Genomic DNA, 17,089 nt, shown 5'->3' with positions numbered 1-17,089 from the left:
CAAGAAAAGGCAGGAGCAAACAGCATCTGTTAAGGATGTCAGACACGATGAACTTCAATCACAGGCTGGATTGTGTTTCAAATTCTCCGGGACAAAGGCCTTGAGGCAGCCTTTGAAGTAACCCCAAGCTGCTGGTTCTTTAAGGTTTCAAAATCAGTGCCATTCAACGGCATTCTAAGAACTATCGGAAACCCAACCCCACAGACCCCAGGATTTTCACAAAAGGGAAAAAAGGGTGCATTCAAGATAATACAGTGTCATTCCTGTGTTTTCTCTGAGCCAGAGAGCGGGCAGACTTATTTTGGTCAGGCTGGCTTTTTTTGGACCGCGCTTTCTGTGAATGGGTAGTGAGCTCAGGTGTTCGGCCTCACAGCCTCTGTAGGAGCCAGGCCCCTGGCTACTTACAGCAGCAGAAGTCAGCAGGTAGGAGATGACATGTTAGAATTGTTCAGATAGACCCCAGGCCTGGAAGATCTGCCGGATACAGCGTTGAGAGCAAGAGGGAGAACTGTTTAAAAATCTAAAAGACTATTTCCCTTTATCATCTCTGCTGCTGGCTACCATTCCAGCCATTTCCCAAACATGAAACTGGCCCCATGCAGGGCAGTGGACAGAATAGGATGAGAGCGCATCACTGCCATCGTCAGTATTCAGATGCAATAGTCAGCCTCCACAGACGCGGAGGAATGCATTGTTTTCTGGGAGAGAAATGGAAATAAAATTACTGGGTTGGAAGGAAGCTCTGGGAGGCCACTTGCTTCAGGTCATCGAATCCATTCAAAGCCTGGGGTTCCTGTAGATGTTTAAAAATTCTACACACTGGGCTTCCCTGGTGGCGCAGTGGTTGAGAGTCCGCCTGCCGATGCAGGGGACACGGGTTCGTGCCCCGGTCCGGGAAGACCCCACATGCCGCGGAGCGGCTGGGCCCGTGAGCCACAACTACTGAGCCTGCGCATCCGGAGCCTGTGCTCCACAACGGGAGAGGCCACAACAGTGAGAGGCCCGTGTACCGCAAAAAAAAAAAAATTCTACACACTTTCAAGTCAAAACAGGAGATGGGGCATCTCTGGGGCTGGTTATTCTGGCCACTGGAACAAGCAAACCTCCAAACCTCAGGGGCTTCGCTGAGATTTTAGTAAAAACCAATTGTGGATGTTCACGGTTGGCAGGTAGCCTTCCTTGTGGTCATTTGGGGACCTCGGCTCCTTCCACATGTGGCTCCTCCACCTTTAATAGGTGACTTGCAAGGTCCCTGTGCAGTGGGAGAGAGAGGATGGAGAAAGCATACTGGCTTTTCAACCACATCAGCCCTGGGGGACATGCCTCCCCTAGGCTCCCATACACGGTGAGAATGAGTCTTAAGGCCACACCTCCCGTGGGGAAGCCAGACTTGCGGGTGCCCAGGAGGCTGTGGTGGCCGGGCTGCAGCCTTTGCCATAGAGTCTGCAGGAACCGGTGCTGACGCTGGCAGAGGTTGGCCCCATCTTTCCCATGAGCAGTGCCGTGTTTAGGTTTGTTTCGTCAGGGACGGTTATGGGCCCAAGGAGAGCATCACATGATCCTCTGGTCCACCTGGGCACCACAATAGAAGCTGGAATTCAATAAAAGAGACTCAGATTTGTCACCTTCTCAGCATATGCATGTCTACTCCCACCGTGAGGATCCTTTCTTGATCAAAGCCCTAAGGTTTACACCAAGAATATTGAAGAGGTGGTGAAATCTACGAACATTGTGACTCACCAGGCCCCCAGCCACCAGCCGCAGGCGCAGATTGACTTAGGAGGGTCGTCTGATGGTTCTGAGTTTCTTTTTGTGCCCAGATGCCAGTGAACCGGGATCTGTGTTTGTCTTTCCCTTGCTTTAAACCACGCAGCGTCTCCAAGAGCACTGAATGGCATGATGGCCTGGAATTTCTGGGCTCCAGACTCGCCTATGGTGGCAGCATCCTGGCCCCTAAGGTCACCCCTGCCCAGTCCTTGCTGACCATCAGTAACGACTGGGTCATCCACTTTGCCCCCGAGTCCCTGGACCCTGATGCTCCTTCCTGTCCCTTTCCGGAATCACAGCTTATTATCAGTCCAGTTACTAGTCCAGCATTTAAAACATTAGTTGACGTTCTCAGCAGTTGATGCAAAAAGAAAAGGCTTGTATGGAATTATTGGAAGCGTTCTGAGGAGCCCCCAGCCTTGAAAGGTCTCCTTGTCTTAATGTCTTTCGAGGGGGCCGGGAGGTGGACTCGCTTTCCGTCTACATTTACCTTCCAGTTATTCTTCCCGCTCTTTTTTCTTTACGGATCCTGGGAAGCTGAGCGTGTGTTCTTCCATCAGGGTGGCCTCCTGTGCGAACCAGCTCATAGGGGAAGGAAACTGGTTACACCCCTCATCTCAGCTGCAGGAGGAGGGAGTGGAAAGGGAATGGAAACCTTCCTGCACCTGGACGATGCCTCCTGGTGACCCCATCACCACCAAGGCCAGTGTGTTTGGTGATGTCCTTCCTGTGGGCACCAGCCAGAGGCCCTCCTGCTGTCACTGCCCTCAGGACACAGCTCATTTGCAGCCACTCTCATGGTCAGCAAGTAATCGCTAACTCGGGTTTTCCCAGCATTTACTATGAGCCACCATCGTGATGACAAGTTTTACGTACATCACCTCGTCTCCTCCTCAGCACATCTGTCAAATAGGGTGCTGTTATCACCTGCCCTTCATGGTTGAGGAAACCAAAGCCCAGAGATGAGCATACTGCAGCTGCCATGTGGCCGAGCTGGATGTGAGCCTAGCTCTTCAAAGCCAGCCCTGCCCTTTCGTGATATCACAGTCCACAGCAGTCACAATACTAGCTTGTGGGAAGCCTGGAGCCAGCGGGCCCCGCAGTTCCCGCAGTGACTCTCAGGGTCCTCGATGCCCACTTCCTCCCGTCTGCAGAAGGGGGCCCCGCCCTCCCCTTACCAGCTCTCCCCACCGCCCTTGGCTCTGTCTTGGCCTCAGATCCTGGCCTGGGGCACCGGGATGGATGGCTTGTTGTGTGGTGCTTCTCAGACTCTGTCTGGACTTGGACATGTCCGCTGTTGCCGACTTTGGCGGTTCACCCTTGGGATCCAAGCTTTGGAACTTGAGTGAGGGGTTCTCACGTTTCTATCCTCAGTGACAAGGGAGAGTGGGGCTCCCTCTGGCCCCCACTGGGGAAGAAAGAAGAGGTAGCTAAGCAGCCGGGTTCTCCCCAAGGCATGTCTCAGGCAGACTGTGTCCTAAGGAATGGGATGGGAGGTCCTTATTAGCCGATGGCCAGTGGGTAGATGGGCTGTTTCATCTGGTGGCGCTATGAAGGGCTCATCCGTCCTGGCCTCTCATTAGTTCTAGTCCAAAACTGCAGGCAACCCCGAAGCCACAGTCCCCTTCTGCAGATTTCTGGGAGAGGTAATTGTCAAGGTCTTTTAGTTAACCCTGACCAAGTCAGTTTCAGTGAGGGAACTCGGGCGCTAGAGAAAGCGATCACAACCTTCGAGGGCCTTTTGAACCGTGGCGGCGGGATACTCTTTGAAGCATGCGGCCATTCCAGTCTCCTTCCAGATCACTGTACACAATCTCAGAGTTCTGGCCATTTGGGGTTAAAGACAGAATTGAATCTAAGTTAAAGAAGATGTGGTATACATCTACAATAGAGTACTACTTGGCCATAAAAAAAAAGAATAAAATCATGCCATTTGCAGCAACATGGATGGACCTAGAGAGTATCATACTAAGTGAAGTAAGTCAGACAGAGAAAGACAAATACCATATGATGTCACTTATATGTGGAATCTGAAATATGATACAAATGAACTTATTTTCAAAACAGAAACAGACTCACAAACCTAGAAAACAAACTTATGTTAAGCAAATGGGAAAGGGGATGGGGGAGGGATCAATTAGGAGTATGGGATTAGCAGATACCAACTACTCTGTATAAAATAGATAAACAAAGACATACTCTATAGCACAGGGAACTATATTCAATATCCTGTAAAAAACCGTAATGGAAATAATACGAAAAAGAATATATACATACATATACACATACATATACATTTTGCTGTACACCAGAAACTAACACAACATTGTAAATCAGCTATACTTCAACAAAAACTAAAAATTAAAAAAAAAAAGAACTGAATCGAATTCACTTTCCTCTGTGGTTGAGCATCGTTCATCCACAATGGCGCCCTTCCAGCTCCTCTTTCATCCTAGGCAAAATGCAGACTGAATGAGAGTAGAGCATGGTTGCATATGTGGGGAGATGAATGCAGTGTTATCACCCCCCCCTTCTGGCTGCTTCCACCCCAAGGTTCTAGAGCGGTCCTCAACACTTTCCTGGAATTCCAGTTTTAAACTCTGAGGAAAGAACAAAGGCTATGAGTAGGATTCATGTCTCAGTTATCTTTGCATCCCTGGCAGCATTTAGCTCTGAGCTCTGGTCTTAGTGAACACGTACGCAGCATTGAATTGAATGACTAAGCGAAGTGAAAGGCATCAGGCTGGGTGTTGGGGATGCAAAGATGGGTAAAATGCTTGATATCTCCTTAGTCGGAGCTGCCTTTTCAAGAAGAGATAGTCCAAAGGAAGGAGTCTGTAAACAGGGCAGAGACAGCAGCCAGCGAAAGCCAACGTGGGGCCGTCTAAGGATAGGGAAAGAGAGGTGGGCAAGGGGGGGGGAAAGACTGGGCCAAGCTGACCCAAAAGCACCGGATTAAGGCTGCTTTGAGCTGTTCTTCTAACATAGAAGCCCAGCCCTCTCTGACCATGTCATACTAGCAGGCTGGATAGTAAGACCGGCGAAAACTTTAAATCAGTGAGCATAAACCTGATTTATTTGTTCCCACCCCCTCCCCTTATTATTCCTTTACGTGCATAAGCAACAGCAACTAACATCAAAAGAAAAGGAGAAAAAGCCCTCCCAACACCCTTTTCATGCTCCGTCAATCAAGCTGCTCTCAGTATGCGTTTCTTTTCTCCCCTGAATCACGTGGACTTTGCCAAGCTCCGTTTTAATTCCTCATCTTGCATTAAGAGAAATGACCTGTGGGGAGGCGGAATCCCGTGGGAAGCAGAGAATGGAGGAGGGCTGGCTGCGCCTCAAAGAAATCTATGTGGTCAACATTTGTGTACATCTTTATGAAGATGTCCTTGCGGCACCTGTGAACACATAGCAGTTTTAAGAAATGGGGGGGTTGAGGAAGATGGCGGAAGAGTAAGATGCGGAGATCACCTTCCTCCCCACAGATACATCAGAAATACATTTACACGTGGAACAACTCCTACAGAACACCTACTGAACTCTGGCAGAAGACCTCAGACCTCCCAAAAGCCGTGTGGATGAAAGGCTCTTGGTGCTCCAGCCAGGAGTCAGGGCTGTGCCTTTGAGGTGGGAAAGCCAAGTTCAGGACACTGGTCCACAAGAGACCTCCCAGCTCCACGTAATATGAAACAGCGAAAATCTCCCAGAGATCTCCATCTCAACACCAAGACCCAGCTCCACTCAACGACCAGCAAGCTACAGTGCTGGACACCCTATGCCAAACAACTAGCAAGACAGGAACACAACCCCACCCATTAGCAGAGAGGCTGCCTAAAGTCATAATAAGGCCTCAGACACCCCAAAGCACACCACCGGACATGGACCTGCCCACCAGAAAGACAAGAGCCAGCCTCATCCACCAGAACACAGGCACCAGCCCCCTCCACCAGGAAGCCTACACAGCCCACTGAACCAACCTTAGCCACTGGGGGCAGGCATCAAAAACAACGGGAACTACGAACCTGCAGCCTGCAAAAAGGAGACCCCAAACACAGTCAGATAAGCAAAATGAGAAGACAGAGAAACACACAGCAGGTGAAGGAGCAAGATAAAAACTCACCAGACCTAACAAATGAAGAGGAAATAGTCAGTCTACCTGAAAAAGAGTTCAGAGTAATGATAGCAAAGATGATCCAAAATCTTGGAAATAGAATAGAGAAAATGCAAGAGAAATGACGTGCATCGACTGGCAGTAGAATCCAGGTATTTAGGGGTTCTCACCACTGTGGTGTTTAAATTGAGGTATGTTTTGAGGTCCATATTGGTAAATCCTATTACTGAGAAACAGTAATAAATAAAGGAGAGTTTGAAATTGAATTTTTGGAAAAGGACTTGAGGAGGAAAGCCATTATGTGCCCATCCAGCGTAGTGGAGAAACTGCGCACGTAGACTGGGAAACGCCAGCGCACTGTCCCCAGGATGGCAGAGGGGAGCGCCGAGGGGCTGGTGTGAGTCCTCGCCTCTGGGAAGCGGGTTACCAGGGAGTCCCGAAACGGATTTGGAGGACGGAAGTAACAAATAAAATACTCTCTTAGCCAGCGATCTGTGTTGTCTTGAACAGATTTTGCCAGCCGACAAAAGGCTAAAATTTGCCTGCCCTTAGATTACCAAATGGGGTTATTTACATAATTTCTGCACTAAGCATTCCTTCAGTGTTGCTTTTAACATTGTAAATGGGTTTAAGTGGTTTCCAAAGTGACTTCACATCTGATACCAGGGAGAATTCCTGTCTCTGGGGAGGCAACATTGAGAGACCAGCTCCAGAGCATTAGGGCTTCCCTCCCTAAGAGAGAGGATGGGAGGGGTCCCCAGGACAGGGCTTCCAGGTTCTCTGGGGTCAGATACTAGCTCAGGCCTTGAAAGGAGCACATGCAAGTACGGACCCTAGAGGTGAAGGTCGGGGGCTCCCTTTCTGTGCAGGGATGGATTATAGGGGCTGCAGAGGCCTGTGTGGCCCTAGAACACTTCGTGATCCAGAATACCAGGATGTGGTCACAGGAACCACATTGGTTTATTTACCTGTGTGTCCTTTGACTCCCCTCCCCCACTTTTTTTAGGGGTAAACTTTTTTCTCTCCTATATTTCAAATCTACGTGACAAAATCTAGAGAAACATATGTTTTCTTCTCTCCTGAGAGACGTCAGTGAAATCTCCTGTTACTTCAGGTATCTGTCCCTTTGAGTTGGGAAGAAAGCTTGCTAAAAACAGACTGGAGGCCTTCACAGAGAAGCCTGCCACTTTCTGGCTGGCTGACCTGTCAACTGTCTGCAATTCTCCCATTGGAGTCCTGAGATTCCTCATTCTCACGTGGAGAAAAGCCAAACATAACTTGTGAAAAGCAGCATCGTGAAAGACATCAGAGTAGGACACTGCATCGTTTCCAGGTAGCCTGGGGGGTGCAGGGCTGCCTTGCTAGGTTTGGCTGAGACACCGGGATGGAGAGCCTGGGACACCTCGGGGGAGAGGGAGAAAGTGACTTGTTTAATGTCATACAGCTGGTCTTTGGAGGACGTTGAACAAGAATATTGGCCTGTGCTGCGGTTCATTCCTCTGCACCTCACAGCCCTCTCCACGCCAGCTCTATACAGAGCCCGGGGGACAGACTGCCCATAAGGAATGATTTGAAAGGTCTTGCACACTGACATCCAGAAAGATGATGAAGACTGAGGCAAGAGAAAGAGAAATGACACTGGAAGGCAACTTCATTTTCACCCTAAGGCCTCAGCTCATGATAAAAAGACAAACAACCCATTTAAAAAGTGGGCAGGGGATCTGAATAGACATTCCTCCAAAGACAGACAAATGACCAACAAACACATGAAAAGATACTCAACATCATTAGCCATGAGGGAAATGCAAATCAAAACCATAATGCGATACTACTTCACACCCACTAGGATGGATATAATCAGAAAGATGGACAAGAACAAGGGTTAGCGGGGATGGGGAGAATTTAGAACCCTCATGACACTGCTGGTGGGAATGTAAAATGGTGCAGCCGCTTTGGAGAAGTCTAGCAATTCATCAAAGGTTAAACACAGAGTTACCCTATGACCCAGCAATTCCACTCCTAGGGTATGTACCCAAAGGAAATGATAACGTATATCCAGATAAAAACTTGCATATGAATGTTCATGGCAGGGTTATTTGTAATCGCCAAAATGGAAACAACCCAAGTGTCCACCAACTGACACATGTATAAACAAAATGGAGGACATCCATACACTGGAATCGTATTCTACTATAAAAAGGAATGCAATAATGATATTTGTTACGACATGGGTAAAGCTTGAAAACATGATGCTAAGTGAAAGAAGTCAACCATCTGAGGTCCTCACCAAGCTCTGCTTTGCTTTTTCCAGTCCGCCGGAGCCTCCCCGAACTGGAATCCATCCCTTGACTCTTCTTTTCCCCATCTCTCTGTGTATTTATTTATTTATCTATTTTTGTCACAGCTTTGTTGAGATAGTCACATACTACTATCGCTTGCCCATTTAGTGTGTACAACTCAATGGTTTTTAGTATATTCAGGAGTTGTGCAGTATTCACCACTATCGATATGAGAACATGTTCATCACCCTAAAAAGAAACCCATACCCGCTAGCAGTCACTCTGTTCCTCTGACCCCACCCTCAGCCTTAGGCAACCATCAACTTACTTTCTGTCTCTATGGATTTTCTTTTACTGGACATTTCATATAAATGGAATCAAATAACATACAGTCCTTTGTGACCGGCCTCTTTCACTTACGTAAGTTGTCAGGGTTCATTCGGGCTGTAGCGTGTGTCTGTGTTTTGTTTTTATTGCTAAATAATATCGTATGGATATATCATATTTTATCAGTTGATGAACCTTTGCCTAATCCTAGATCATGAACTTGACTCTCGCGTTTTCTTCTAAGTGTTCTATAGTTTTGGCTCTTACATTTAGGTTTTTGATCTGTTTTGAGTTAATTTTTGTATATGTTGTGAGGTAGTGGTCCAAATTCATTGTTTTGCGTGTTGCCCCAGAAGTTGAAGTCCTCCAAATTTGTTCTCTTCAAGGTTATTTTGGGTCCCTTGTATTTCTATATGAAATTTAGGATCAGTTAATTTCTGCAAAGAAGCCTTTGGGGTTTTGATAAGAATTGTGTTGAATTTTAAATCAATTTGGGAAGTATTGCTAACATAACAGTATTAAATCTTCTAATCTGTGAACATGAGATGTCTTTCTGTTCATTCTCAGAATCCTGAAACTGTCTAGGGCCGCGTACCCATGGAACTCTGTGGGTTTGTATGTTGCCCACTCTGGAAATTCAGCCACCTTCTTTTACCCTGTAAGGTCTCTTGCCTCTATTCCCCCATAGGCCTTTTGCCATATTTTGCTTCCCTGACTTGGCTTCCTTCCGCTGCCAACAGCTGAGTCTGCCCCAGTTCATGGGGGCATCTAGTTGTCAGGTCACAAATCAAACTAGTCTGGATCACCTGCTGTCTACCAATCTCATAGCTCACATTCTCCTCCTTGAAGAAACAGGCAAGGTGAAGATTCTTGGTTATGAGGAGAATTTTCCATCTGTATTATTTCCTTGTGGTGCAGCCAGAGTTGGGAAATAGAAACAGAAGATCACACACACACACACAAATTTGCCACTACATTCAATCAATAAAGGCCCAGGGGAGGTGGGCAAACACTCGAGAGGGTCCCAGTATCCTCGAGGAGGGAGTTTGGGAAACTGAAGGTAGAAAGGCTTGAAGTGACCTAGGTTGGGATGAGCATTCGTGGTCTGTGCTGACCTGAGTTAGCTCACCGGCACACTCTCATTTAGAGAGTATACAGGACTGTCTCATGGGTCCCTGAAACCTCTCTGTGTCTTCTTCCTCTTCTCCTCACCAGTACCAGGAATTCATTTTCACAAATCAGTCCTTCCTGACCATCAGAAATGCTTTGATTGTCCTGCTTGGGACTGAGAGAAGCTGGGTGGTCCTGTTTTCCTCTGGGAACAGGGCCTTTTGAGCCTGGAAGCCTGCCATGCTCCTGCAAGAGGATGGCAAGTTGTCACTTCCTTGGGCTTTTGCATCCCTTAGAAGCAATTAATATTTCAGCCTTCCACTTAAATATGCTAGCAACAAGTGCAACCTGCACATGATGGCATTGGGGTGGATGCTTCCAGAAGGCCCGGCGTCTGTGCTCTTAGGACTCCAAAACACAGCATATTAGCAAATGGAGAATTAAACCGTTGTACACTTTGTGCTGATACGAATAAAGATATTCTGTTTTTTTAGTTTGAATTTGCCATTATAGCTCCGTAGGGCCCAGCTTCAGCCAGATGGGAAATAAAACTTTCACAGGTGACAATTGTGCACCACTGAGAACTTAAGAAAACCCATGCGTCACCAGGAGCACATCACATGTATTGGCGTTTCTTAGGAAGAGCTGCATTTTAATATCCTGAGCTGCTGTATCTATGAAAAGCTCCCCGAAACCATCTTTTCTACCAGTTTTAGTCAGGTGAGGTTAGGCTATGCTGCAGTAACAAACCAACCCCGAAAGCTCAGTGGCTTTATATGTGAAAACACATTTCTCACTCAGGCTGTCTCCTGAACCATTGCTTTCGGGCCTGGGGGAGGGAGCAGTGGCCTCTGGGAATTTCTCTGTCAGGCTGATGAAGTCCCTGCCCCCCTCCCCAGGTGTGGCTGTGCGGGGGCAGCATGGAGGTCCTGCCTTGCTCACGGGTGGCCCACATCGAGCGGAAGAAGAAGCCGTACAACAGCAACATCGGTTTCTACACCAAGAGGAACGCTCTCCGGGTTGCCGAGGTCTGGATGGACGATTACAAGTCTCATGTGTACATAGCGTGGAATCTGCCACTGGAGGTAGGACCGAATAGCCCTCCCCCATCACCCTAGAGCACTGACATTATGTTTGATGGGTCACTGATCCCTTTACTAAGCCAATGGTTCCTCGCCAGAAAGAGGCTCACCCTTGCAAAATTATAAGTGTACTCTGAGGTGGCTTACAGACCTCCAGGTTTTAGAACCCCTGCTTTACATGGGGATCAGCACCATGGAAATCTCTAGATCCATTTACAGAGATTAGCGGGGTCTCACCGTGTTAATTCTGGTCTCATATTAATCTTGACACCCTGCTTCTGAATGTACACCATGTCCAGAAGATCCTTGCCCAACGTTTCTGGCACCAGACCCTGCCATCTGCTCTCACAGTGTGCCCTCCCGTGGAGCTCCAGCTGCCCCGTGACATATGTCCCTGCTGTATGCTGGATCCCTGTTTACATGGCTCTTCGGTTCTCTTCCATATTCTACCCAGAATATAATCTCGGAAAATCCCCATGTTACTACAGCCCCACAGGAGTATTGCATGGCGGTTGTGCTCTGGCTTGGTTGGGATCCCAGCCCTGCCATTTACGGTTATGACATCCTGAACAAATCTGTTTATCATCTCTGTATCTTAGGTTCCTCAGCTATAAAATGGGGAAAATAGCAGGTCCTCCTTCCTAGGTTGATTGTGAGAACTAAATCAGAAGTACTTACTCTAAGTACTAAGTACTAAAGTACTAAAACTAAGTACATGTGATGTACTTAAAGCACAGGATATGGAATGTTGGCAAGCATTTCTATCCTCCAGAGCACAGCGGGGTGACCTATACCCTCAGCCACAGTTGGGTTTATCTGTTCAGCCAGAGCACCTGTAGGTGTCCGAGCTGTGGCATTGTTCCCACTGAGAAGTGGCAGCCCCTGCGTTTCAGGAGGCTGGAGCCCAGGACAGCAGAGATGCAGTTGAATATGTGCGGGTTTGTGGATAAAGAGGCTGAAAGTGAAGCATTTTTATATCATTGTTGTTACAATTATTGAAATCATGTTCTAAAGCACTGAAAACTCCCTTATGGCCATGCAGCACTTTATAGCTGTTAAACTAGAAATGATTTTCCACATTATTATATAAAAATAGGCAACCTTTGTTGAGCTCCTTACACTCTCCCAGGTTCTCGCTAAGTTTCTTATTTGCAATATTTCATTTAGCCCTCATAACAACCTCATGACAGAAGAACTGCCTGCCCTGGTGTTCTCATCTGTAAACCAGAGATTGTTAACCCTGGTCTCACAGGGCTCCTGGAAGGATAAAAATGAGGCTTAAAACAGAGCATAACAAATAGTAAGTGCTCAATAAATGCTAGCTTGATATGAACCCACTGTGATGTCCATTTTACAGATGAGTAAACTGCAGCTCTGGCAAGTTAAATTGACTTGCTTAAGGTCCTACACCCAGCACATGGCAGGGCAAGGATGTGAACTGGCATCTTCGCTCAACTCTGCCCACAGCCCTGTGACATCAGTGGAACAGACACTGTCATTTTTCTTGTTTGCAGATGAGAGTTGTGATCTAGGATGGGCGTGTGACTTGGGGTCCGAAGAAGTGAGGGCTGCCAACCCTATTTCAGTGCTTCTCCATCATTACAAACCACCTCGGTCCCTAATGCCAGTGTTCCCTACCAGGCTTTTCATAAATGACCATCCTCTTTAATCACGCTAAGGATATTAAAACAAAGAGTTAAATATCACTGCCCAGGTTTGCCTTTGGATATTAATGTTTGACATTTAAAGGGACTTTTCTTTAAAAAAAAAATCACTGTTTAGCTGCTGAAGAAGAAATCTTAATGAAATCATTTAAACATTTCTCCTGCTCCAAGATGATGCTTGGCTGTCCGCCGTGGAGGAGAGCGTATCCTGTCTGCACTGGGTCACAGCCATCCTGTGGCTGACTCTGGAATCGTATTTCAGCTACTTTATTTTCCCCTGTCAGCACACAGCAGCACATTACAGGTTCACTTCTGTAAAAGCAGAGTGAATTATTCATTAGAGCATCATTACAAGCTTTGCAGTGGAAAATTATTTTCACATCTGCATATAATGAACTTCGCGAAGAGCCAGCAAAGGGGGGAAATTACACGTGTACGTAAAAGAAAGATGGGAGGAGGTTATAGATGTTTATTTTCTCGTCTTAATCAAATAATTCCTCTAATAATTGGGTCCTGAGAGTCACTGAAGAAAGGGCAGAGATGGAGATGGGCCTAGGTTGTCAATATCAGTGTGTCGCGGGATCCCTTTCATGATGGTAAGGTCGGCTGACTTTGGGGGTTGCGTGCTGTGCTTGGGGGACAGTATTGTCTAGCTCGGGGCTAGATGATCAAGTAGGGGCTTCGGATTTCTCTCTGACAGTTTCCCCGAAGGTGACGCTGCCTGTCCTCCGCTCTGGCCAGCGCCCCCTGGTCACTAATGCCCTTTGCTTACTTTCAGAATCCAGGAATTGACATAGGCGATGTCTCCGAAAGAAAAGCCTTAAGGAAGAGTTTAAAGTGTAAGAATTTCCAGTGGTACCTGGACCACGTCTACCCAGAAATGAGAAGATACAATAACACCATTGCCTACGGGGAGGTAATTAAGACCACGCATGCTCTCGGCTTGGGTGGCTGTGCGGTGGGCTGTGGATTGCTTTGCTGGGGGAAAACAGGGAACAGAGTCTTTCGCTCATTCATTCATTCAATGATTAGTTTTTGGAGGTGCAGGCTTTGACAGCAAGGCTCTTACCGGCTGGTGGGGGGATACATGTAATCAGTGGGGGCGTGGGCGGTGTGGAGTGTGGAGTGGACCATGAGTTCTGTTTAGGACATTTTGAGGTCCCCTGGGACCTGTAGGACATTCTGTGGAGTGTGGAGTGGACCATGAGTTCTGTTTAGGACATTCTGAGGTCCCCTGGGACATGTACCTGGGACATTGAGCAGGAAGTTGGGTATAAAGAGAGGCGGGGACTGGACCTGTCTATCCACTGCCCAGTGCCGTGGGCCAGAGCCACTTAACTGCCAAAGAAAGGGTACGGCTGCTCTTCTCAGATTTTCTATGATGTCACCTTTCTGAATATTGAAACAGATTGACTTTTCTCTTAGTACAAATGCCATAAACCTGCATTTTAGAAAAGTTTGAAAATAGCGATAATAGCAATGAACACTTACAATGTGCCGGTACTGTTCTAAGTGCTTTTCACATATGTGTTCAGTCACCCTCACTTTACTAGGCAGTAGTGTTATTTCCATTTTATTGATAGGAATGCTGAGAGTTAGAGACATGAAATACATTATCTAAGGTCTCACAGCTTGTAAGTCATGAAGCCAGGATTAGACGTAAGCATTCTAATTCCAAAGATAAAGTACATTTGGTTGTATGGTCTGCTTTACTGTGTGTGTGTGTATTTCTTTTTACTAAAAATATAGTTTTTATATACATACATATACTTTTTATATACACCTGTCTATGGATATAGATATGGGTATAGATGTATATAGATATTTGAAACTAAAACCAGGGTGTCCACAATGCCTAATAATTTGAAATGTTACTAATAATAGAGAATATTTTCCTGTGTTAAGCCTTTTTCTGCAACATTATTAATGGCTGTATAAAATGGTACCTTTTGTGTATGCTGTGTTTTGCTTGAAAACATAGACATTTCTGTTGTTTCCTTTTTTTAAAAAAATATTATAAGCAGCACTGCTGAGAACATGCATGTGTATAAGCACTCGGGCATCTTCCCTGTTACATCCCTGTGTGTTTGGATGAGGAATCGGTGGCACAGATTCTGGTCAGGGCTCCGGGAGCCCGGTGCTCTGGACCCACCAAAGATAGCCCACCACTTCTGGCATTTGGATTTCTTCCCAGGGCTCCCTGGAACTCCCCGTGACAATCAGGCTGACGCTAGGAAGACTCTCATGGACTTAGAGTGTTTCCTTTTTCTACAACTGTGAAGTTTTCTGTTTTATGCGAGAAGCCTTTTGTAGGGAGTACATCAGCCCCAGGTTAAATCATCAAGGTGCAGGCGGAGTGTCCCTGTGGGGCTGGAGTCTGGATGGGGAGCTTGCTTCTTGCAGGGGCAGTGAGTGTAGTGGTTAAGGACTCGTGAAGATTCTGGACCCAGCCTGCTGGGTTCAAGTCCGAGTGGCTCCTTTCGGCGTCTGTCCCCTCATCCGTAAAATGGGGAAGTGAAAGTACCTACTGCGTGGGGTTGTTGGGAAGATGAAACAAGCCGCCATATATAGAGTTCTCAGACCAGTACCTGGTACGTCCTACTACTTATTAATAGGTCCACATGTTTCTCTTTGTTTTTGGTTTTCGAAGATCAAATATAAAGGAGGCATCGAAAAATAGTGGGCAGTAAATGGATTATTTGTAAGACAATTGGGTAAATTGCCCAGCTCTTTGGAAAAGAGAACAACTTAGATTTTTACAGCATATCATATCCCCAAGTATATTTCAGAAGGACTATAGCATTAAATGAAAGAAAAGAAGCCATGATCAAACCATCCGGAAATAGATATGAATCTGAACTCTGGGGACGGGCTCTCTAAGAGTGAAAGCTATGGAAGAAAATGCAGAGAAAAACGATATTTGATATGAGCTCATAAATATTAAAATAATCTATGTATCAACTGAATGGAGAAATAATATTCCAAGCTGGAAATCTGTATGTCATAAATACTGTAGATGAGTGGATAATACCATTAATGTATAATGAATTCTGTGAACTGATTTAAATAAAAATTTTGATTTAAATAAGAAAATAAAACATCCCCAAAGAAAAATAGACAAAGTACAAGAGAACATACAAGTGGATGAAATTTTTATATTTATTTCATAATCAAAGAAATTAAAATTTAAAATACACTGAGGTAGCTTTTTTCCTTCTACCAAATGAACAAAGGTTCAATTTTGGACTATATGTTGGTACTTTGCCAGCGAGATCTTAGTAATATGAAAAAGCACAGGTCCTCTGGTGAGAGTGCAAATTGAAACAAGCTTTTTAAAAAGCGGTTTGAACCATCTGTATTAAAAGGCTTAATGATAGTCATACTTTCCTCTCCACTCTTATCCCAAGCAAATAATCTGAAATGAGGACAAAGATTTGCGAGTAAAATTGTTCACCTCGGGGATTTATTTTTTCCTTGATCAAAAATTTGAATTTAACTTGAAGGTTAGTTAAATATACTATATTAATAGTTTGCAGTAGTTTGCAGCCAGTTCAAAAGGTGTATACAAAAGTTTAATGATGTGAGAAAAATACTGATAATATAAGACTTAAGAGGAAAAAGTCAGGATTATAAAATTAGATTAGCTACCATTTTAGATCGGAAGTAAGCAAGAGAATAGTATTGGGAGGTGAAACTTCTACGTAGCGGGACAGACAGTTCTTATGCGGAACTGTTTATCATGTTTTCCCAAGTGTCACTAATGTTTATGTGATGATTTTATAAATGAAGAAAAATACCTTTGCAAAGAGAAAGAATAAAAATGAGAAAATGCCAGAAGTCCAGGGCACAGTTCCCCAGGCTGTGGACTGCACAACTCCAGGGCCTGCCCTTCACATGAAGCACAGTGTAAGTGACAGCTGTGGAGCTGAAGGGTGGAGTGGCCTTGGAGATAGCATAGAGATCATAATCTGATTTTTGGAAGGGGGAAGCCTTTTGTTTTTGCAAATTTTCCTATCTTTTTAAAGTAATAAATTCAATACATACGTTACATAGAAAACAAAAAGATAAAACTTACGTCAAATCCCAATTCCCGGGACTTCCCCCGTGGCGCAGTGGTTAAGAATCTGCCTGCCAATGAAGGGGACACGGGTTCGAGCCCTGGTGTGGGAAGATCCCACATGCCACGGAGCAACTAAGCCTGTGCACCACAACTATTGACCCTGCACTCTAGAGCCCACGAACCACAACTGCTGAGCCCGTGTGCCACAACTACTGAAGCCTGCGCGCCTAGAGCCTATGCTCCTCAACTAGAGAAGCCACCGCAATGAGAAGTCTGCGCACAGCAACGAAGACCCAAGGCAGCCAAAAATAAATAAATTAATTAATTATTTTTTTAAAAATCTCAATTCCCAGCTATGATCAATGTTAACATGTTAGGGCATTGGTTTCTCTTACTCCTTCTCTGCTTGCTGAGCTCACCATATACTGAAATATATTTCAGGTGGACTCTAGTATTAAATGGAAAAAAACAAACTGAATCAAATTCGGTTTGGTAACAAAATCTAGCATTATTTAGACAACTCTGTTTTTAACACTCCTGTGGGTTCTTTTCACCACACCCAGACCCCAGAGCAGTGGGAAAAAGAGGAAGGCAGAGTGAATATCACACTATATGAGTCCTTTCTAGCCTTTGTTTTTCATGTACAATTCTGTTTGGGAGTTTTTCCCCAGGCCAGTGAGTATTTC

At 45.7% G+C, this 17,089-nt stretch overlaps 1 protein-coding gene and 1 long non-coding RNA gene across 2 annotated transcripts in view; one reads left to right on the top strand and one right to left on the bottom strand.

The window, feature by feature from the left end:
• Positions 1 to 17,089, top strand: part of GALNT17 (polypeptide N-acetylgalactosaminyltransferase 17) — a 449,556-nt gene that overhangs the window by 407,228 nt on the left and 25,239 nt on the right. The window contains exons 7-8 of the mRNA XM_004268765.3: positions 10,497 to 10,682; positions 13,122 to 13,259. Of these exons, the coding sequence (XP_004268813.1) occupies positions 10,497 to 10,682; positions 13,122 to 13,259 (324 nt within the window). The remainder of the gene's footprint in view (positions 1 to 10,496; positions 10,683 to 13,121; positions 13,260 to 17,089) is intronic.
• On the bottom strand, positions 1,134 to 2,749 carry LOC125961491 (uncharacterized). The gene is made up of 3 exons (XR_007472255.1): positions 2,644 to 2,749; positions 2,258 to 2,388; positions 1,134 to 1,252 (listed from the first exon to the last, which is right to left on the bottom strand). It is a non-coding gene; the product is annotated as an uncharacterized LOC125961491 (long non-coding RNA).

Source organism: Orcinus orca, chromosome 16 (assembly GCF_937001465.1).
Source record: "Orcinus orca chromosome 16, mOrcOrc1.1, whole genome shotgun sequence".
NCBI lineage: Eukaryota > Metazoa > Chordata > Mammalia > Artiodactyla > Delphinidae > Orcinus > Orcinus orca.
Note: the sequence above shows the minus strand (reverse complement) of the source record. Positions and strands in the feature narration are given on the sequence as shown.